General features: G+C 33.5%; 1 protein-coding gene across 1 annotated transcript; it reads left to right on the plus strand.

Moving 5' to 3' along the window:
• The first annotated feature begins 7,141 nt into the window (after positions 1 to 7,141).
• On the plus strand, positions 7,142 to 11,502 carry LOC109437901 (polyadenylate-binding protein 5). Its single transcript, XM_019717426.2, has 2 exons — positions 7,142 to 7,368; positions 7,906 to 11,502. The coding sequence occupies exon 2, from the start codon at positions 8,047 to 8,049 to the stop codon at positions 9,193 to 9,195; it is 1,149 nt and encodes a 382-aa protein (XP_019572985.1). The 5' UTR covers positions 7,142 to 7,368; positions 7,906 to 8,046; the 3' UTR covers positions 9,196 to 11,502.
• The last annotated feature ends 13,386 nt before the right edge of the window (positions 11,503 to 24,888 follow it).

A 24,888-nucleotide genomic window follows, 5' to 3' on the forward strand; every position in this document is an offset into this window, starting at 1 on the left:
AAAGAGAAAGGAATCCAAAGAATATCATGAAACCACAAGGGAAGAGATCAAGAAAATAAAAAAGGGACAGAAAGGAACTACAAAAACAGCCAAAAAATAATGAACAAATGGCAATAAGTATATACCTATCAATAATTCCTTTAAGTGGTAATAAAGGCTCTGATCAAAAGACAAAGGATGATGAATAGATTTTTAAAAAACATATAAGACCCTTCTGTGTGCTGCCTATAAAAGACTCACTTCATATAGAAAGACACACACAGATGAAAAGTGAAGGGGTGAAAAAAGATACTCCATGTAAATAGAAACAAAAAGAAAACTGGAGCAGCAATACTCATATTGAACAAAATAAACTTTAAAACAAGACCATAAAAATAGGCAAAGAAGGACACTACATAATGGTAAAGGGATCAATCAAAGAAGAGGGTATAACATTTATAAATACCTATGTACCCAACAGAGGAGCATCTAAATATATAAAGCACATATTAGCAGATATAAAGGGAGAAAATGACAGCTAATGACAATATTAGGGGATATTACCAATAGATAGAGACTTCCAAATATAAAATAAGTAAGGAAACAATGGCACTAAATGCCACATTAAACTGATGGATTAATAGATATATGTAGAACAGTTCATATAAGAACCACAGAGTATATATTCCTTTCAACTGCACATGAAACATTCTACAGAACAGATCACATATTGAACCACAAGGCAAGTCTCACTAAATTCAGGAAGACTGAAATCAAGCATCTTTTTCAACCACAATAGCATGAAACAAGAAATCAATTACAATTAGAAAACTGGGGGGAAAAACATGGAGGCTAAACAACATGCTACTAAACAACCAATAGATGAAAGAGGAAATCACAGAGGAAATTTCAAACTATCTTGAGACAAATTAAAATGGAAACACAACATTCCAAAATGTATGGGATGCAGCAAAAGCAGTTCTATGAAGAAAGTTTTTAGCTATATAGGCCTATCTAAACAAACAAAATAAACAATATAACTTTACACTTAAAGGAACTAGATAAAGAAGAACAAACAAAAGCCAAAGTAAGTAGAAGGAAGAAAATAATAAAGATCAAAGTGGAAATAAATAAAAAAAAGATTTAAAAAGCAATAGAAAAGATAAATGAAACTAAGCTGTTTCTTTGAAAAAATAAACAAAATTAAGGAACCTTTATACAGACTCAAAAAAGAGAGAGTCCCAATAAATAAAATCACAAATGAAAGAGAAGTTACAACTGACACAACAGAACTTAAAAGGATCATTAGAGACTACAAAGAACAATTTACAAAAACAAATTGGACAACCTAGAAGAAATGAAAAATTCTTAGACACATACAACCTTCCAAATCGGAACCAGAAAGAAACAGAAAATCTGGACAGATGATTACTAATAAAGAAATTGAAGCAGTAATAGAAAAAAAAAAAAGAAACAAACTCCCAACAAAGAAAGTACAGGTCAGATGGCTTCATGAGTGAATTCTACGAAGCATTTAATGAAGAATTCACACTGATCATTCTCAAACTATTCCAAAAAAGTAAAGAGGATACAATACTTGTACACACATTCTACAAGGCCAGCATTAACCTAATACCAAAATCAGAGAAAGACACTACAAAAAAATAAATTTACAGGCCAATACCCCTGATGAACATCTATGCAAAATATCTCATTAAATATTAGAAAACAAAATTCAACACTACATTAAAAAAATTACCCACTTCTACCAAATGCAATGTATTCTAGGAATGCAAAGATGGTTCAATATCTGCAATTTAATCAATGTGATACACAACATTAACAAAACCAAAGATAAAATCATATGATCATATAACTAGATCTAGAAAAAGCATTTGACAAAATTTAACATCCATTTATGATAAAAACTCTCACAAAGTGGATATTGAGGGCACATACCTAAACATAATAAAGACTGTATATGTGAAACCCACAGTTAACATGATAGTCCATGATGAAAAGCTGAAAGCTTTTCCTCTAAAATCAGGGACAAGGATGTCCACTTTCACTATTATTTTCAGGATAGCCTTGGAAGTCCTAGGCACAGAAGTCAGACAAGAAAAAACAAGTAAAAGGCATCGCATTCAAATTGGAAAGGAAGAAGTATAACTGTCACTATTTGCAAGTGACATGATACTCTGTATAGAAAACCCTAAGGACTCTAGCCAAAAACTAATAAATGAATTCGGTAAAATTGCAGGATATGAAATTAATATACAGAAACTGGTTGCATTTCTATATACTAATAACAAATTATCAGGAGAAATTAAGAAAAAATCCAATTAGTCATTGCATCACAGAGAATAAAATATATCGGAGTAAATTTAACCAAGAAAGTGAAAGACCTACACTCTAAAAACCATAAGACATTGATGAAAGAAATTGAAGATGACACATAAATGAAATGATATTCTGTGTGCATGGATTAGAAGTAGTAATGTCATTAAAATGTCCATACATCCCAAAGAAATCTACAGATTCAATGGAATACCCATTAAAATACTAATGGCATTCTTTTCAGAACTATAACAAATAATCCTAAAATTTATATAGTCCATAAAATACCCTGAATAGCCAAAGCAATCTTGAGAAAGAACAAAGCTGGAAGTATCATGATCCCTGTTTTCCAACTACATTACAAATCTATAGCAATAAAAAAGTATGGTACTAGCACAACAACAGACACACAGATCAATACAACCGAATAGAGAACCCAGAAATGTAGTCAATTAATCTACAAAAGGAGGCAAGAATATACAATAGGTAAATGATAGTCTTTTCAATCCGTGGTGTTGGGAAAACTTGACAGATACATGCCAAAAAGTGAAACTGGACCACTCTCTTACACCACATACAAAAATAAACTCAAATGGATTAAAGTCTTAAATTGTAAAAGCTGTAACCATAAAACTCCAAATGAAAACATAGGCTATTCATTCTTTGACATCAGTCTTAGCAATATTTTTTGGATATGTAGTTTAGGGCAAAGACAGCAACACACACACACACACACAGACACACACACACACACACACACACACACAATGGAATACTATTCAGCAATAAAAAGAATGAAACCTTGCCATTTGTGACAGCAGGGATGGAACTAGAGGGTATTATCCTAAGTAAAATGAAAGAAAAACAAATATCATATGATTTCAGTTACATATGTAATCTAAAAAAAGAAAACAAATCAACAAACATTTTTTCCTTTTTTTCCATAAACTTCTGCTTAGCAGAGAGAACACTATAGAATTCATTTATTTCAAAGCAATGGTAACTTAAAAAAATTTTTGATCTAATAAAAAGGTGACCATAGTTTAGAATATTTATACTGCAATCATCCCGAAATGGCAGGTAAGTGTAGAGAGGAGGTTATTTTGAAAATAATTACTTTTAACAACTCAATTCTAACTATAATCTTAGAGAAAATATATATAAATGAATTGGAATGTGGACATTAAATAGTTACATAAATGTATAAAATATTGATCTGATTCAGTAATAATACAGTAACAAACAAAACAGAAGCAGACTCATAGATACAGAAAACAAACTGATGGTTGCCAGAGAGGAGTGAGGTGAGGGTATGAGTGAAAAAGTTAGAGGAAAATAAGAGGTACAAAGTTCCAGTTATAAAATAAATAAGCCATGGGGATGTAATGTACAGCACAGGAAATATAGTCAATAATATCATAACTTTGTTAGGTGACAGGTGGTTACTAGACATATTGTGGTGACCACATTGTAAGCTACATAAATATCAAATCACTATGCTGTACACCTGAAACTAATATAATGCTGTATGTCAACAATACTTTTACAAATATTTTATAACTAACTAACTAATTAACTGACTAAATAAATAAACAAAATCATGGCAAAGGAGAAATACTAAGGAATTTAAAGATCAAATGGAAAATGTGTGTATTTTACCCTGTAAATCTAATGTCCACTTAATATAACTACTGATATATATATATATATATATATATATATATATATATATATATATATATATTTATATATATCTCCAATAAATGTATATACATTTTAAGAGATGTTAACACTTTAATCAACATTGCTCAAGCAGAAGTGTCTGGATGTTGATAGTAACCACGTTGAGCACCTCTTGTAATTGCAGAAGTAAAATGTGACTTGTATTAATCTTTTGTTATTGGTATATGTTAATACAGTTTTTTTCCTTTCTTAAAATGTGTATACACGTTTTAGCTACACCTACACAGACACACACACACACACACACACACACACACATATATGAAAGAACAAATAATGAAAAAGAAAAAATGTATATATATCAGTGGTGCCAAAATCTATGTACACATTTTAAGGGACGTTAATCTATGTATTACTTTTCAAAGTTGAATTGAATTATGATAGCAACGTGTAGTATGACGTTGAAAGAAGCATGAGTGAAAGAAGAGGAGTTGGGAATTAATTTTTCAGTCTTAACAAGCACTGATCCTATGTTTTCAATGAAAAGTCTCAGCTGTACAACTTTCTGGGACTTCACAATGAAAGTAAATTTGCTACTCTCTTGAATGAAGTCTGGAATGACTGAACAAAATATTACAAAATAAAACCTTTATTACCTAGAAGTTGGCTCATATTTTTTGGACAAAGAGAGGAAAATGGCAAGAAAACAATTTGACCTTAAGAATGCAGTTTAAACAGACATTTCTACAGTCAAATTTGGAGACAGCAATTATTTCCCCCTATTTCCAAAAACTTTATCTTCAGCCATGAACACTTATGCCCTGGATGATAATCCTGAAGGCACTTTCACTCATGCTGTCACATTAGTATCAACTGTAAATAGCAATGTGTGATGGGATGCACATAGAATGCCAGTTGTCCACAATTCCTCCTCATGCAAAATGTTTCTCAGATTTAGAAAGACTCAGATATGCTTCAAACAACTGCCTCAGGAATCTGGGTGGAGATTTTTAATAGATTTAATATATGAACCAGATTTACATAGACTATGAACTTGCCTTTAATATATAATGAAAAAGACAGAGAACTGTTCTATATCTGATTTTTATCCCAAAAACTCTTCTCAATGTAAAATTAAAATGATTAAACAAATTATAGGTGAAAATGCTTTCCTTTTTTCCCCATAAACTTCTGCTTAGAAGAGAGAACACTATAGAATTCATTTATTTCAAAGCAATGGTAACTTAAAAAAATTTTTGATCTAATAAAAAGGTGACCATAGTTTAGAATATTTATACTGCAATCATCCCGAAATGGCTGGTAAGTGTAGAGAGGAGGTTATTTTGAAAATAATTACTTTTAACAACTCAATTCTAACTATAATCTTAGAGAAAATATATATAAATGAATTGGAATGTGGACATTAAATAGTTACATAAATGGATAAAATATTGATCTGATTCAGTAATAATACTGTGGGAATTATTCTATTCAGTAATAATACTGTGGGAATCATTCCCTTAGATTTGTTGTTTTTCTGAATACAGTATTTTCAGTAAAGCAATATTTTTAAATGAGAAAAATAAAAACAGAAATTAATTTAAAAGTTCATTGTTAATTAAGCTTACCAGGAAAGATGTTTATAAAAATTACGTTCATTGACTCTACTCCCTATGCTGTACTCCACATCCTGTCAATGGAATTGTAACAGCTGTATAGAATGTCAGAGGTGTAGTAAATTGGGAGAGGGGAGTTATCATTTTGTAGGGGTGTAAATGTCTCACTATTATATTGTTTTATTCACCTGAAACTAATAAAACAAAACAAAACAAAATTATGTTCAAAATACAATAAACTAAGCAGGTGTTTGCTAGTGTTTCTACATGTTGGTCACTGTAGTCATGTTGTAAGACCAGTTTTTATTAGTCTATCTCCATAATATTTTTTTGTTTTTATTTGATTTTTCTCAGTATCTGTGTCTGAGAAGCATAAGAGTTCAATAAAAAAATACTAATTATTTCAATAAATAATGAATGTAAATTGTCATCATTAGTGAACAATATAGTCTAATAGAAAATGTAAAAAAAAAACGCCGAAACATCACATGAATTTAGCCAATTATTCTAAGAATTTCTTCTTAAGACAACACACTTTGAGGTGATGTCCTTGTCTTGACTTTTTTTTTCCAGGATTTTTTCTAGCCTAATAGTACTGATATATGTTTTGTCTGGATTTTCTTTTTGAGGGGAGGTTTTTTTAGAAGGGGCTGCATAAGGAATTATGTTATAGACATTGGCAATTTTCCCAAAACAGGGCAACATTCCTCTCCAAAACAGTTTCTCACAAACTCTAAAGAAATCTTAGGAAACCACTGAATTGAGTCTAATCTCATAGCATTATTCCCTGCAATGCTTTAAAGTTGACACCTCATGTTGAAATTAGTAAATTGTGCAAAGTGCCTATATGTTTATGTGTTTGTTTCAGCTGAGAACATTAAGTACATATTTTGCATTAATTCTGCAGCTTTTATCTGTTTAAGATTTTGTACTTTGTTATTATGGAAGCAGCACATCTTCAACATTTTGTGGCACTAACTACCATTAAAAGTCATTTTATGACTCTCCAATCATTAAAACCTCAGTATTACTACAGTAGTGAAAAGAACTCTGCCTACTACCTGGGGATAATGCTACCATTATGCTAGAGTTTAATGGAGTAAGGATAAAGGCCAAACATAACATGACCCTGTGTTTTATTCGACCCTGTGATCATTTAGCACTGGACTGGGAGTCCAGCACAGCTGTCAATTCTGACTTTCTAATGCACTCAGGAAAAGTATGCAACCAATATCCTGTTTCCTAAGCAGAAATTATTTAGGGAATTAGTTAAAACAAACAAACAAACAAACAAAACAAAACAAAAAAAAACTTGAGTTCTTTCTGCCTAAGTCGTCACCTCCAATGATTTTGGGATCAGCGGCCTAAAGGTAATATTTTAAAATAATAAATAAAATTTCAAAAATAAGAAAATAAAAAATCTAAAAACCATTTTAATTTTTTTTTTTTTTTTTTTTCAAATCTTGGCACAGAGAAGCGGGAAGTTACTTAGCACGGTTCCGGGTTTTCTCGCGCCCCGCCCTACCACAGCTACAGGCTTTTCGTCCCTGGGTCGGTCTGTCTTGCGGAGAGCAATCCCTGTCCATCCGACTGCGCTCTGCCCGCCCGCCGCGCATCTGCCCTTCTCTTCTGACTCCGCCCCGCATCTGTCCGGAACCGCCTCGCGTCTGAGCTGACCCAGTGCGCGTCTGCCAGTCAGTCCCTCCGGACCCGCCGCGAGTCTCAGGCTGCCGAAATCACCTCGCGTCACTCGGTCCGTACCCAGTGGGCATCTTGGGTATCTGGGCGGTCTCCGGTCCCCCGCGCGTGTGTGTGTCTGTCTGTCTCTCTGTCTGATCCGCCGCCTGCAGCCTGCCTGCCGGCCCAGCGCACCAAGTGCCCAGTCTGCCCTTTTGCTGACGTTGAGTGTGTGTAGCGGCCTTAGTTAGCTGGGAGCCCGCCTGAGACCCGCCAGGCAGCCAGCGGAGGAATACACGTTCGGCTCCTGCCCTTGTTGATGTAATTTTAAACCAACAGGAGCTCGAGGCCTATATTTATGCAGAAAACGGGTCGCGAGGCCTCAGCCTGCAATGCTAGATGTGGGGAGCCAGCCAGCTGCTTGATGATTCCTTACCATTTAACAGGGAAAGGGAAATATCTTTCCCACTAGCTTTTGAAACTGATTTTAAATCTGAATGGGTGGAAATTTTAAGTCCCTTGGGTAGAATAGATTCCTTAATGGGGTGCCTTTTTGTCTGATGCGTTTGTTCTGAGCCTGCTGACCAGGTGTTTCTGAACTTCATTTTCTCAGCCTCAACAGGGTTTCTGAGTCTGCTTTTAGCTTCCTTCGCCTTGGCTTTTTTTCTGTTCGTGAACAGTTGCTTGGCCCATAGCTTAGAGAAAGCAGCCTTTTTTTCTCTCCCAAGAGAGCCTCTTCCCTGTGCTCAGAGAGATGGGGAGTGGGGAACCTAATCCTGCTGGCAAGAAAAAGAAGTACCTCAAGGCTGCCCTGTATGTGGGTGACTTGGACCCAGATGTCACCGAGGACATGCTATATAAAAAGTTCAGGCCTGCTGGCCCTCTACGCTTCACGCGAATCTGTCGTGACCCGGTGACCCGCAGCCCCCTGGGCTATGGCTATGTTAACTTCCGCTTTCCTGCGGATGCTGAGTGGGCCCTGAACACCATGAATTTTGATTTGATTAATGGCAAACCATTCCGCCTCATGTGGTCTCAGCCAGATGACCGCTTAAGAAAGTCTGGAGTTGGAAATATATTCATCAAAAATCTGGACAAATCCATAGACAATAGGGCCCTTTTTTATTTATTTTCTGCTTTTGGGAACATTCTCTCCTGCAAAGTTGTATGTGATGACAATGGCTCTAAGGGTTATGCCTATGTGCACTTTGACAGCCTGGCGGCTGCCAATAGAGCCATCTGGCACATGAACGGAGTGCGGCTCAACAACCGCCAGGTGTATGTTGGCCGATTCAAATTTCCGGAAGAGCGGGCAGCTGAAGTCAGAACCAGGGATAGAGCAACTTTCACCAATGTTTTTGTTAAAAACTTTGGAGATGAAATGAATGATGAAAAACTGAAGGACATTTTCAGTGAGTATGGGCCAACTGAGAGTGTTAAGGTAATAAGAGATGCCAGTGGGAAATCTAAAGGCTTTGGATTTGTAAGATATGAGACACACGAGGCTGCCCAAAAGGCTGTGATGGACCTGCATGGAAAGTCCATCGATGGGAAAGTCCTATATGTAGGGAGAGCACAGAAGAAAATTGAACGTCTGGCTGAATTAAGGCGAAGATTTGAACGGCTGAGATTAAAAGAAAAAAGTCGGCCTCCAGGGGTGCCTATCTATATTAAGAACCTGGATGAGACCATCAATGATGAAAAACTGAAGGAGGAATTTTCTTCCTTTGGATCAATTAGCCGGGCCAAAGTGATGGTGGAAGTGGGGCAAGGCAAAGGGTTTGGTGTTGTCTGCTTCTCCTCTTTTGAAGAGGCTACCAAAGCAGTGGATGAGATGAATGGTCGCATAATGGGCTCCAAGCCCCTGCATGTCACCCTGGGCCAGGCCAGGCACAGGTGGTGAGAGTAAGAATGCTCAGTTTGTGTCAGCCTTAAGCTGGTGCCTACTTAGTTTGGGCTACTTTGTGATAAAATGTTATTTTATGCCAATTCACAGGTTTTTTTTAAGTGAATATTTTCTTTTGAAAAAAATGTGAAACTAGAAATCCTTGTTCATTTTAGTGAAAAACATAATTTCTAATTGTAAAACTGTCATTTTGTACTATTTTTTGATATAATATTCTTAGGAATATGGAGAATAAAGTTTATTCCTCCACACATTTTTTTTTCTAAATGGGTCAAGGTGAGATAGTTGATTGAGTATATTTTCTTCCTTATTTCAGTAATACTACTAAATTTGATTTCTTCAACGAAAATATTTCCAAAATGGTCCTTACTTCTGACTATATCACAGTGGAAAAGTCTAACTTGCTTTTTGAGAAATCAATAGTGCAGGGGAAAATGGATGTGATTCCAGTTGTCATTTGTGCATAATTTCACTTTAAATTATTACTTAATATAAATGAATATTCTTTTTAAAAGATGTGAGCTTTTTTCTTCCCTTTATTTATTTATATTATTTGCCTTTTAAAATATATATATTTTGGGTGTATCACACACTTAACAGTGGCTTTAACTAAGTGTTTGGAGTTTTCTTTAACTTCATACCCAGAGAAATAAGCATATTGATGTTTTCTCAATCAGTACCTTAGTAAACTAACACTTCAGGTATTAATTATTTAAATTATTAATTTCATCTTAAAAACCTTTCCTGAGAACTTTGATATTTGAGGACAGTCGAAGGAGCATTCTTACCACTCATTTTTTCTAAGGTCCTTTGTATGTATACTTGGATAATGTTAAATTAACAAGAAAGATGAATAACTGCACTGAATTGCCTTTACATATAGATAATTTTAAGATTCTACCTTCAGCTATTATTTTGTCAGTATGAAAGGTAAATAATACATATAAGGATGTTTAAAAAAACTACTTTAAAGAACATCTTCTATTAAACTTGTCATTACCACTTGTAAATTGTTGAATATGTCCATGTGATAATATTCACGCATGTTTTGAAGTTAAGAAAAAAATTGTCACTCTTGAATAAATCACATGCCTCCTCTATCACGAGAGCTATTAATCCATTACAGATCTCTTTCTGTCTGGTTGCTTGGAAGTTGTGACAAAATGTTCTCTTCTATGTTACAGTTATGTTGTTTAGCCTGTAATTTCTAGATTACAGATTTTCTGTATTTCACTTGCAGTTCCCTCTTCTTCCCACACATCTACCTTCCATCCATCTTACACTTTTATGTTTTCTTTGGACTGCCTTTCTTTTAATACACGCCAGTTCAAATCCATTTTGGAAGTAAAGAAATAAATAATTTATGTAAAATTTAAATTATTACTTTTTTAAAATATGATTCATTCATACCACAATCCTACCATAAGAAAATGTTTTGTCTTTATTCTCAGTTGGGTCTTATTGCTTTACATAGAAATATTCAGTTTTATACATAAATCAATATAAATATATAATTTGTTTACACTTTTGTTAGTAATTTGCCCACAAAATCGTGAGAATAAGCTGTCTTTATGTAATTATCTACAAATTACATGTATTTTCATCAAATATTTTCAAATGGAAATCGTTGTTGGTTTTTAATTTTAAACATAATACATGCTGATTGTAAAAAAATGTACACAATGCTAAAATTTATAAAGGAGGAAGTAAAATTACCACAGTTCAGAGATAACTGCTGTTAATATTTTCAGTATGTGCATATCCTCCTATGCCTTTTTTCCTATGTATACTGTTTTATAAACAAAAAGAAATATACTATATGTACTGTTACGTGTTTTTTTTTAAATTTTCAACTAAATCCTAACCATCTTTTCATGTCAATAAACATTGATCTGTATCATCATTTTAGTGACTGCATAGTATTCCATTGTGTGGATGTACTATAACTTCTCTAAGTAGTTCATTATTGAATAAGATTTATATGTTTTTCAATGTTTTCTACATTTGTAAACAATGCTGTGATGAACATCCTTGCTTAAAAATATTTTTGAGTTATATGAGCTTGAGAAAAAAATATAGCATGTAAAAACTTAAATCTACTAGAAAAATAAAAATGCAGATCATATTGATATATGTATCAAAATTTTGAAAAATGTTCAAGATATAGTCTTCATTTAAACTGAAAAAAGACAAACTAAGCTAATGGGATTTAATTTTTCATTGTTTATGAGCCTACTTGCTTTATATCGTTGTGATTAAAATATATGAAAATGCTGCAACTCCAAATAAAATTTAAAATAGTTACATTGGTAATTATTTACCATATGTACTCTCTATTATTTTTTACCCATTACCAGTTTTCATTTAAATTTATAAACCTGAAGTCTCGGTGTTAATCTAAAACCTTTACAAATGCTTTGATTCAGTATAAATCACTGAAGATCTAGAAGGTAAAAATCTTCAAGTATAAGCATTTAATACATTTCAGGAAATTATTTAAATATTTAAACTATTGCTGTTTTCAAAAAGTTAGCCAGTATAAAGAAAAGGAGTAATTAAAATATACCTAAGTACAGGTAAAATATACATGTTAGGACCCTGCAAAACGGTTTAAAGAACTCTGTAAATTGAGTTGGTGAAAAACAGGGGAAAGTTATAAAGGAAAGATAATCTCTATTTGAGCACAAACATCTGGGTACTTTTTCAATCTTGTATTTTTTATTTTCATTTACATTTAATAGACTCCTAATAATTAAGGCTTTCAGGGGGAAGCGAAACTACTGAAAAGCTTGAATGAGTTACCAAGCATTAAAAATAGGTTATTGTTCATTTCCTAGCTCAAGATAATTAGTAAAAATTGGTAAAACTATACTATCAATGATCAACTTAAGAATGGATTTTTAAATACAAGTATTTTTTGTTGGCTTTTTGTTTTTCTTTCTTTCTTTCTTTTAGCTTTTCAAAACAGTCACTTGTACAAACTTCAAATGTGCCCAGGGAGAAGAAAATTAAGAACTTGCTTTGTGATTACAAACCATCACATTAAAGATTATTTTGGGGAAGCTTTTCTGTACAGAAAGTTTCACCCATACTGGTGTCTTTCTGATTGAACCTTTGGTTAATGAGGAAAATAAAATGTTACATGCGTAAGTGATATTTTTCGCCCAGTGAAAAAAAGTAAGAATACTTATTTTTTAAGGGAATATTAAGAAATGGAGTGAATACCATCTTACCTATAAATAAATGGAAGGGAACAGTTAGAAATATATTAATAAATGACTGAATATAGATTATACAAATGTTCCCAGCACTTATGACAATACCTGGAATATAGTTAGCATTCCATGATTATTTGTTGAATTAAAGAATAAATAATCTATGGATCATGTTGTTTGCTTGTTTTCCAATTCTCAGTATTTGACAAGAGAAATGAGTTATTACAGATTAAGCCATTTTTATTAAATCTCATCCTATGAAGAAATAATTGAAAAGTGATTGGTTACACAGACTGTTTCCAACGTAGTATTACTGGTGACATAAACTCATGCTCATACTGTTAAGGTATTATCGATGCTTTCCCACTTCTCATGCTCTTTTTTTTTTTTTCATTATTGTTAAACACTTAAGTGATGAGCCTGTCTTAGACAAGGCTTCCTTTTTTTTTTTTTTTTAATTATTGGGGTGACAATTGTCAGTAAAGTTACATAGATTTCAGGTGTACAACTCTGTACTACATCATCCACAAATCCCATTGTGTGTTCACCACCCAGAGTCCGTTTTCCTTCCCTCACTGTATATTTGATCCTCCTTACCCTCATCTCCCACCCAAGGCTTCTAATAATTGACATAACTTAAATAAGTCTATTTGTAGAGAAACTTTTTAAAATAAATTAATGGGATGTTGCTTCAAAACTGTTGCACAAGGTTTTGCTCCTACATTGAACCAAGTGATCACAATAATCCCTGAGAGACTAGTGCTTGTGCATGTGAAATGAATCGACTCTTACACATTTCAGGGTGTTATTTACCTCTCGTGAAGTGTAACCTAACAAATGGGTTCTTGGAGCCTCAAGAGAGTGAATATATCTGCTTGTCTCCAGGGGACCATGGGCAGTAGGTAGAAATAATCTAGCTGCCACTGGAAATCTGAGAAGACAAAGGCCTGACTGACTTCAACACAAACACTGAGGATAATAATGCCTATGAAACTTTAAACAACTAACTCCAAGTGCTTTCACCCTCACAAGTCAAAGTCAATTTTAAAAGTGCTCCCATTTGGCACAAAAAAGGATCCGAGTTCTCACTATATGTCTCATCAAATGTTTGTAGTTTAGTTTAATTAAAAATATATTTAGTGCTTTAGAGAGACTGCAAGAAAAAGGACGAGTGCTGATACTATATGGCACAACTGTCTTAACCATCAGAGTAAATTAGCTTTGTTTTAGAACTAATAGTATGTGAAACACCAGATGTTGGCATCTTTTGTATAAAAACAAGCCTCCTATTATGTAGAATAAATAACTTTACATCCTTTTGAGATTGAATTGAAACTTTCAAAAGGGTAGGTTATGCTTTTGAAAAATTAAGGACTTTTTAAATCAATATTTGGGGGCATTTAAAAAGTAATTTTAAACTAATTTACACGGAATGGCAAATAACTCTTTTTTTAAGTCTTTGAAAATTTGGGGTGGACTAAATCCCTGAATAGAACAGAGTGTAGTGCATGGCGGCCTGCAGGGTCTCTGGTCCCGCTCCCCACATAAGAAATCAGGATATGGTGAGGCCAAAAAGGAACACCCACGGAGCCATAGATAGGGGAGTCATACTACCACATTCTCGATGGCTGCTGGGTTGGAGACACAGGAAACAGGAGCCACACAATCCGCAAACCTCACTCTGCCACTTGCTAGCTCAGCCACCATCTTCTTGCCAGCCCCCATTTTCTGCTAGCATAGCCACGGCAGTTATATTAGTGGCCAATGGCTCACTGGATACAGCTGACGACCAACTAGCCACAGCTGATGGCCATCCAATCACAGTTGATGGCCATTTACTACCTGAGTGAGCACCTTTCCACGTGAGGCCAAGAGCCTGGAAATTGCCCTCCTGGCTCTCTCCCCACAGAGAGGAATTTGCAAGCTTTTCTTTTTCAGTGATTCAGGAAGCCCAAAATATATCCCTAATTGGTTTTCTTGCACAAAAATCTATTACACGTTAATGCCCTTAAATGAAGAAGTAAATACTTTTTTTGTGATGAAAGATAGTTTTATTACATTATGGTAAGGACAGTAACAAAGCAATGCAAGTCAAGATGAAGAATGCGTTTCCCTGTTCATTACAGAATTTTGAAAACCAGGGTATCTGTGAACTCAAGAATAATTCAAAGAAGGGGCATAGAGAAATGAAGAGTAATTTGTATGTTATAAATGAATACTGTGAAGACAAAATTCTGCCTCGTTCTGTATCTACTTTAAGGTGAAGCATCATGAATACTTTTCATTCAATTTATATGGTTATTCTTAACACTGATTTGCCTACTACAGCATTACTAAACCTCAGGAACATTTCATTTGTAAGTGGATTTCTAAAATAATTATTGGTGCTAATCTGCTCCTCTCTACTTCTTACCTCCATGACCTAATCTCAATTCCATTCTTACTGAATCCTCAAGTTTATATCAGGTATTTCTGCTTTACTACACAGTTTATCTAAACATCATCTCAGAATTTTTTATTAGATGTACATATATGTAATGCACCATTTTGTTGAGATAAAGTTTCAGGACTTGCATGTTAAGCCACAGTAGATGGTGGGAAATGTCTACTGTTTATAGGTGGATGAGTGTATATAGCGGAAGATATTATTTTTTAAAAAATGTAAATATCTGAATGATGCTAATTAAACCGACAACAAAGCTATGTAGTTTAGTTGGGGTCTGTTTGGAATTGTGATTTCATAATGTATACATGGGCTGGTGGATATGAATACCAAAGACTGGGTAGATTATATACAGCTAGAAATATATATTGCTAACATGGGACAAATTTTGAGATATGAAAGCAACATTCCAAAAATAATGATGCAATGCTAAGAGAAACTGCCCAACTTTCCTGAAGTGGCAGCATAGACAATGAAAATTAATTATGTGTACCCTTTAGCTGTTTTATGGAGACATATCAGAATAATGTGTCATGCGGGAGACCCTGCTCGCTGCACCATTTGTTGTGCAGGAGACCCTGCTCGCTGTGCCATTTGTCGTGCAGGGCGTCCGGCGGGGTCTCTGCTCCTGCTTCCCACACAAGAACGCAGGATATGGTGAGGCCAAAAAGGAACACCCACGGAGCCATAGGTAGTCATACCACTATATTCTCACTGGCGGCATCCACCTCTCTGCAATACACTCTTGCTAGCTCAGCCACCATCTTCTTGCTAGTCCCCATCTTTTCTTCTTTTCCTCCTAGCATACCCACAGCAGTTATATTAGTGGCTAATGGCTCACTGGTTACAGCTGACGGCCAACTAGCCACAGCTGATGGCCATGCAATCACAGTTGATAGCCATTTACTACCTGAGTCAGGCACCTGTCTATGTGAGGCCGAGAGCCTGGAAACTTCTTTCTGGGGCTCTGCCCCCACAAATGTAAACGCAGGCAAAGGGTAAAAATATATAGGAAGATATAATTTATTGAAATATATATTTTGATATAAGTAAAACAAACTGTGAAAGAATGAAAAATAAGTATAAAATAAGTATGTCTCTTATTTTAGTCTTCAAAAGAAAAACAGTTTTATTTCAGGCAGAATGATTTTTTTTAGACCACTGGGTCATTTTCACTATTTTTTCTCTTTAGGTTGAAGAGAGATGCATGTATTTACCCTATTTTAATGCTCAAAGACAAAACATATTCTATTTATAGGTGACATATAAATCGGAAAACAATGTCGCAACCTTTCCTCAACAACAAGCTTTGTTATATAGATCGTTTAAGCTGGGTTTCTGATACAAGTAATTACATACTTGACATTTTATCTCTGATCTAGGGCCAAGAACTTTGGGCTGTCAAAATTGTGTTTTAATTGATCTTGGATCATACATTTTTTAGAGTATTACTTGGTAGAACTGTTTACCTTACTAAATGTACAATGGCTATCTATCTTTCAGGTTTCTGGATAAAATTGAAAATGCTCTTAAGTACTTGAAACAATATGGAATATGGACTCTGTCCCTAAAAAACAAAATTAAGGCTCATTGAATTACTAAGAATACTACATTAAATGATTTTACTTAGGATTAGGAATTCATTAGTAAAAGAGAGAGGAATTTCAGATAAGTTGAATACATACATATATATGTATGAACCGGGGGTGCCAACAAAATGTACGTCGTATACACATGACTTGTATTCATCTTTTGTTATCAGTACCGTGTTCCCCCCAAATAAGACCTAACTGGAAAATAAGCCCTAGCATGATTTTTCAGGATGACATCCCCTGAACATAAGCCCTAATGCATCTTTTAGAGCAAAACATAATATAAAACCTGGTCTTATTTTTGGGAATACATGGCATATATTGAGTATTACAATTTTAATACAGTTTTTTCCTTTCTTAAAATGTGTATACATTTTTTGGCACTGTATATATATATATATATATATATGTATATATATTATATGTATATCTATATAGGTAAATATATATATATATAATATGTATATATATAATATGTATATATGTATAGGTATATATATATATATAAGTGTGTATATATATATATATAATACATTATATATGTATATATATACAGTGCCAAAAATTTATATGCATTTTAAGAAAGGAAAAGACTGTATTAAAATTGTAATACAATACAATTATTTATATATATATATACATATATATGTGTGTGTGTGTATATATATATATATATATATATATATATATATATATATATATATATCAAGGACATTGTCTGTTTACCAACATAGTAAGATCTCCAGGGAAAAAAAACATGGTTCGGTGCAGTTTGCATAGTATGATACTTTTTTGTTTAAAAAGAAAAAGGACAAAAATAAGAATGGTTTTGCTTGTATATGCAGAGAGAGAGAAATTATGGAAGGATATACAGGAAAGCAATGACAATGATAACCAGATTGCAAAGTAGTAGGACTCGAAACTGAATGAATGGGAGATGAGAGGTAAGAGGAATTTTTTTATAGCATAACTTTTCATATATTTTTGAACTATATGTATACATTATCTATTTAAAAAGTTAAACTAAATACAAACACATATTTTGAAATGCAAAAATGAGTTAATAGAGTTAATATATTGTCTCCAGGGAAAGGGCTTCCACAAAAATATGTAAAAGTGAGGATTGGCTACAAAAGGGGAAAAAGTCATAGCATTCCTTCACAACTACTAAGAGAGGGGAGCCACATTTCTCTGGTGCAATATCATTGCCCAAAAGAGCGATGAGAACATAGAGACTGTGGAGAACAGAGGAAAGATTTGGCCCTCAGGACTATGAACTTGTGGCAACCCATGGAAACTTCATTAAGAAAAGTCAGGCTTTAATGCTTAAAGTTGTTTCAGAAGATAAATTGTTTCTTCTTTTCTTAGGCTCACATATACTACCTAAAAGCTTTAGGACTTCCTGGGATTCTTTAAAGTATTTCAGCTATACTTTCTAACTTCACAACAATGACTCTAAAATGTGCTATAATGTTTTGAATTTTAAGCTCCATATATTTTGTAGTTTGTACTCAGATGTCTCAACATTTTCTCTTTCTAAGGTGCACTGGTAAATTTCTAATTTTATTATGACACTAATGATAGATTATTCCTATAAAAAACTCAAGATTTGCATGGTGATTGGGATGGGAAACAGTGCTAATTCTAGTGAAGGTAAAATCTTGTGTTTATAGGCAAATTAGACGGATGGATGGATGGATGGATGAATATGTGCATACCTCCATACATATATACATAATAAATAATAATGAGGGAATAAAAGGGAGATGAGAACAAATGAATATAACCCAGGAATAATGATGTATCTCTTATAACATGGGGCTCAAATGTAGAACTACAGACCTCTTAGACAAAAACAGTGCTTTGATTCCCAAAAATGTGTGCAAGTAAAGGTAATTAGACAAATGGCAGGTGGAAAGAGCCAAAGGTAATTTAATACAGTGATATCTTTGCAATGAACTAATATTTACCAAAGTGCTGGTGGTGAAGTACTGGCCCACATGTAGTTAAAGGCAGAATGGAAATGAGTTGGCATTCTGTGTTTCTCAAAATTTGGTCCAGAGTGTATCAGAATCACCTGGGGTGTTTGTTAAAATTGAGATTTTTAGAACTCTCCTTTGCCTTCTGAATCAAAATTAATGTACCAGTACCAGTAGTAAGATGGAGTGAACAACAGAAATCTACAGTTTTTTCATAGCTTTTTTAACAGTTTTTTTTTTTTTCTTTTCTGTAAAGCACCACGTGGTAATTATTTTAGCCTTTGTGGGACAAGAGGTAACATCAAGGATATTATTCAGGTACTTATATAACAAGAAAAAACACAAATATCCACATATTTTATTTTTTAAATTTTGTTAAATTGATTGGGGTGACATTGTTTAATAAGATTATATAGGTTCCAAGTGTACAATTCTGTAATACATCATCTGTACATCACATTGTGTGCTCACCACCCACAGTCAAGTCTCCTTCTGTCCCCATATATTTGACTCCCTTTGCCCTCTTCCACTTTCCCCCACTCCCCTTTCCCTCTGGTAACCACCATACTGTTGTCTGTGCCTATGAGTTTTTGTTTGTCTTACTTGTTCATTTGTTGCTTTCTGTTTTATATCTCACATATGAGTGAAGTCATATGGTTCTCAACCTTTTCTGTCTGACTTATTTCGCTTAGCATGATATTCTCAAGATCCATGTTGTCACAAATGTCAGTATTTCACCTTTTTATGGCCAAGTAATATTCCATTGTATATATGTACCGCATCTTCTTTATCCAATCATCTATGGAAGGACACTGCTTGTTTCCATGTCTTGGCCACCATGAATAATGCTGCAATGAACATAGGGGGCTGTATATCTTTATAAATAAGTGTTTTAAAAGTTTTCGGGTAGATACCCAGAAGTGGGATTGCTGGGTCGTATGGTAACTCTAGTCCTAATTTTTTGAGGAAACGTCACATTATTTTCCATAACATTTAAAATTCACAAAATTCAAAATGGTAATAAAATAATATCTTTTTTGTAATACAATTCTAATGAAGAGAATTTCGAGATGTTACATTTCATTTAATTAGGGTTCAAAGTTGGTTTCCTCAACCATCAAATAAATTACAAATACATTCATCTGCAAAAACACTTTTTAGCTTGCAGTTCATACACAACCAATTGGCAGCCCAGTGGTTAGAGTTTTCCAACCACTGATCTATTAGGTTGGTGCTGGGTGACAAAGATGAAGGGATTAAGAAGTACAAATTGGTAGTTACAAAATAGTCATGGGGATGCAAAGTAAAGCATAAGGAATATAGTCAGTAATGTTGCAACAACTATGTATAGTGCCAGGTGGGTACTAGACTAATCGGAGAGGATCAGTGCATAAATTATATAAATGTCTAACCACTATGCTGTACACCTGAAACTAATATAAAATAATATTGAATGTCAACTATAACTGAAAAAATAAAAATCAAAATAAAGTAATTATGGTTTTTACAATTATTTTTAACCTTTTAATCTGCAATTACTTTTGCACCAACCTAATAGAAACTGATCTACAGACTGGCCTAGAAAGTATTTCCCAAGGTTAGCTACATAGAATAAGTAATTTAAAAAAGAAAAATACTTTATTAACATATCATTCAATAAAATCAGTTTAAAATGAAATAAAGTTAAAAAGTAAAACAAAAACAATGGTAATCAAACCATAAAAGTACTACTGTGTTTCCCTGAAAGTAAGACCTAGCCAGACAATCAGCTCTAATGCATCTTTTGGAGCAAAAATTAATATAAAACCCGGTATTATATTATATTATATTATATTATATTATATTATATTATATTATATTATACCTGTTCTAATATAATATAAGACCGGGTCTTATTTTACCATAAGTAAATTATAGTAAATTAATTTATTATAAGTAAATTATAGTAAAATAAGACCAGGTCTTATATTAATTTTTGCTTGAAAACACGTATTAGAGCTGATTGTCCAGCTAGGTCTTATTTTGGGGGAACCATGGTAGAACACAGTAGAAGTGACTCTTGGTTTCCAAATTTCTGAATGGGAAATAATTTCTAAACAAATGCTAGATATAAGCACTTAAAATGATCAGGTTATAAAAAATGTTCTCATTTTAATAAGAAAAAGATAATACACACACACACACACATACACATACAGTATACATGTATATACTGTGCAAGTGTTTGTGTGTGTTTAAAGATTGTACAATTAATGAAAATATTGTGTAATTTTCTTTATTATAAAATTATGGGTAATTTTTATTTTATTCTTTTTCATTATTTATATTTTCCAAATAATTTATAACTAAAATGTAGACAGTCTTTAATACAGAAAAAAATGTTTAAAATTACAAAGATTTTATAATAACTGAACTCTTATCTTCCCACCCTCTAAATCTGCTCCTCCTTGTATCTTCCCCATCTTAGTAAATGGCAGCTCCTTTCTTGCAGTTTTCAGGCCAAAAACCTTGGAGTTATTTTTGACCACTTTCTTTTTTCATATGCTCGACATCCAATCTGTCGGGAAATTATGATAGCTAAGCCATGAAAATACATTCAAAATCTTATAATTTAATTATCACCTTTATTGTCAACAGCCCAATCCAAACCACCATCATCTCTCACCTGGATTATTTCATCAGTCTTTTAACAGATCTTCCTTCTCTCACCCTTTTTCTTCCTACATTCTATTCTTCACACAACTGACAGGATGACTCCTTACAAATATAAGTCAGATCATGTAACTTCCTTGTTCTCAATGTCCAGTAGTGGTCCAGCTCACACACAATGAATTTTAAAGTCCTTACCATGACCTTACCTTGCTGATTGAATCTTTGACTCCTCTTCCCTTTTCTCATGTCACTCTCATCACACTGTCACTTCAATATTCTGAGCAATATTAAGCACACTGTCTCAGTTCCTTTGTTCATGCTCTGTCCCTCTGCCTGGAACTGTCCTTAGTAAGATATACGCATGGTTCATTCTATCAATTCAACCAGGTCTCAGCTAAAAATATCACCAAATAAAAAAGGCTTTTTCTCACCTCTCTACATGAAATTGCAAACCCTTCTTTCTTCCAGGACTCTTTATTCCTCTTCCTTAAGTTACTTTATTTTTCTTCATAGCATTAAAAAACATCTGCCATATTTTATGCATATTTGCATTGTTGTCTTCCACCCCATTACCACTAGAATGTATTCTCCATGTGAGTGGGGACTTTGTTTATTGTAGTATCCCTGTGCCTAGAAGAGTGACGGATATCTAATGATGGTAAATACATAGTTATTTAATAAATGAATTGCATAACACGAGAGGATGTAATACAACATGAAAGAGTAATTATTATATCATATAATATTAACAAAATGAAGCAGAATGCATTTTCCTAACAACAGCAACATAAAACCTTTCCAAGAGGAAAAAAATAATAGTGAAAGAAAATTCATCAAAACATTTATAGTGGATGTGAGGCTCTCTGAAAAATAGAAACAATGTATAATTTTCTTTACTCTCCTTTATTTGAGATTCCAAATTTTGTTTAATGAACATATTTTATAATGAATAAAATTGATGAACTTTAAAAATTCTTAAAATATAATGGAATAAATAAAAATTAAAGCTCAATAACTTTGTTTAGATTAATATTTTACTCCTATATTTCTCTTTACCAAATGAAAATTGAAAGGCAATTAGAAACTGGGAAATATTCACACCAATTATGCCAGATCAATGGTTACACTTTTTATTTTTATATAATGGGACCACACAAATCAATACAAGAGCAAAAGAGTTTGTAGGGGAAATAGATCAACAGACAACTATAAAAGAAAAAAGGGGAAATAAAAACTGGATAGCAAAAATATGACCATTTCCTTGGTAACTAGCTAAGAAATGCAAATTAAATGAGAGACCATTTTCAACTATCAAAATAGTAATACTGAAATAATTAGTTAACGTTAGTGAAGTTGTAGTTAAAACAGGCACTCTCAAGTAGTGATGATCAAGGTTTAACTTTTTAGAACTCTTTTGAAACTATTTTGGCAATTTGCTTTAGTAGCCTTAAAATTGTTCATAGCTTTTGAACAAGTGATTATCATCCTAAAACCCATATAGTTACGGTTCCCCCATTAGAATGGAAAATTCCATTTTCAAACCCTCATTAAAGTTCTCTGGAGTTATCTTCATGCCTCATCACTCTCCTGCTTCCCTGACAACACTCCACCCTTACACCACAACATAATCTCTAAGAAAAAAAAAACAGGCATTATGTTGGCAAGTTTAACTATTGCATGCCAGAAAAACTCACTTTTCCTCAAGTATAGACTCCTTTTTTTCTATCTGCTTTTCTCAAACAATTACATCTACCAGAGCTGAGATCATAGGTGTGCAGTACTTATTTGTTAATTGAATTATTGAAAACACGCATCCTGTTATCTTCCTTCTGGCCATTAAAAGGTTTGTTTTCTATTGTTAGAAATGGCGGATAGGGGTGGCCGGTTAGCTCAGTTGGTTAAAGCATGGTGCTAATGACACCAAGATTGCTGGTTGGATCCCCCCCACCCCCCTAACCCCCACTGCCTGGGTCACTGGGAGCTGTGCCTTCCTTAAAAAAAAAAAAAAAATGGAGGCTAATATCCAGAAAAAAGGAAGAAACTCAAATGAAGTTACCATCTGCTGACCCAGAATTCATAGCTTTACCTTGATCTTAAACTTTTTTCTATGGTGGTGTCCAAATATTGATTTAATCATTTAGTCCAAATAAGCTTATTTATGCACGTGTGTACACTTGTGTGTACGTGTGTGTCTGTGCTTGTTTATATGTGTTTGTGTGCTTGGAGACATAGAGGATTATTAAAGTTGTCTGATTAAAGTAATTAAAATACCTGAATCAGTTATACTAGGAGTAGAGATAGTCTCCAATATATTCTGACTCTCATATAACTTCAGCATTCACTAAATCAGAACTGCAAAAAAAAAAAAAAGAAATTGCAATTTAAAGGCTTTACCAAATGAAGTATATTGGAACAGAATAAAAATGTTAAAGAAAGACTATTATTGAAAGAAATTGTTTGTTTTCACCCATTACAAAAAGAAACATTCTATATAAATCCCCCAGAAAAGCAAGTAACATAGAAATACTTGGGAATGAGGATGATGGAGACGTCGGACTCAACAGGTATCTGTGGTCACTTCTAAAATGAATTGTTTAGCAGAGCAACTATTGATAAACAAAACAAGCCTGTCATTAATCTAATTAGGGAAATGACTAACTGAGACAAATGATTAGATTTGCTGCAAATGAAGCAGAGTACTTGGGCAATTTTTTCCATCTAGCTAAAGGAAAGTTTAGTAGTGATTTAAAATGGTATCTAGTGTTTCTTTACCTATATATGTCTATTTCTAAACTATATTCTGTTTTCACATTTTCATTAGTGATAAGGAAAATCAATTCAATGAATGTAAAGTATTGGCAATTTTTTTCCTTCAATTTTGAAAAGCACATCTCCAAGTTTCCCTTTATATTAAAAAAAAAGTTTGAAATGCAATAGATGTTATTTTTACTGTCAACCATGATAGTGTAGGCTATCTTGGCCTCTGAGCCATTCATTTTCTCTTATCTCCTAGAATGTTTGACAACAAATACAGTGTATAATTAAACTCAGATTTTGTATTAAGGTGTAGCTTGAGGTTAAAGTAGTCACAGTGCTTTTAATTCCTTGAGCCATTTTAAACTACAATATACTTTCTCTTATGTTTGGATAAAAGATTTGCATTATTTAGGGAATGGAGAGATAATCACCATCCTTTTACAATTGAGAAATAGTACTCACAAAAATGTTGGGATGACCAATAATAGATTTCCCTCCCTACATTAAGTCTACGTTTATAAACATGAACCTATAAATATTTGTCTTTGATAAATGTCACATAATATTCAGTTTTCCAAAATTAAGTATGGCTAGAAAGCTCCACTTCTTTAAAATTGTTCTGATAGGAAGAAGTGAGCAACTATCCAGATAATTTGCATATGTACTCGAATCAATTTTTTATGTCTATATGGCTTTCTAAAAATAGTGTCATCCTCCCTGAAATGAAATCCTTATACAATAAGTTTTTTTTTTTTTTTTTTTTTCCCTCCCCCTACCTTATGGTATTAGTGTTGGATTGGTGCCTGGACCAGAAAAGCATTTGTGACTACCAACATTTCATCCTGAAGGAATTTCCAAGCCCTGTTCTTCTTAATAGCTACATACTCCCAGCTTCCTCCATAACACTGAATCATTTTGTATGGCTAAGGAAACCCAGAGTAGCCTACAGTTACTATGCAACTAACTATATATCTGTTTACCTCCAAAGATATCTACATAGATCACAAAAGGTTATTCTATGGAAATGCACAAATATGGAACCCAATTCTTTT

Source organism: Rhinolophus sinicus, chromosome X (assembly GCF_036562045.2).
Source record: "Rhinolophus sinicus isolate RSC01 chromosome X, ASM3656204v1, whole genome shotgun sequence".
In the NCBI taxonomy this organism is placed as follows: domain Eukaryota; kingdom Metazoa; phylum Chordata; class Mammalia; order Chiroptera; family Rhinolophidae; genus Rhinolophus; species Rhinolophus sinicus.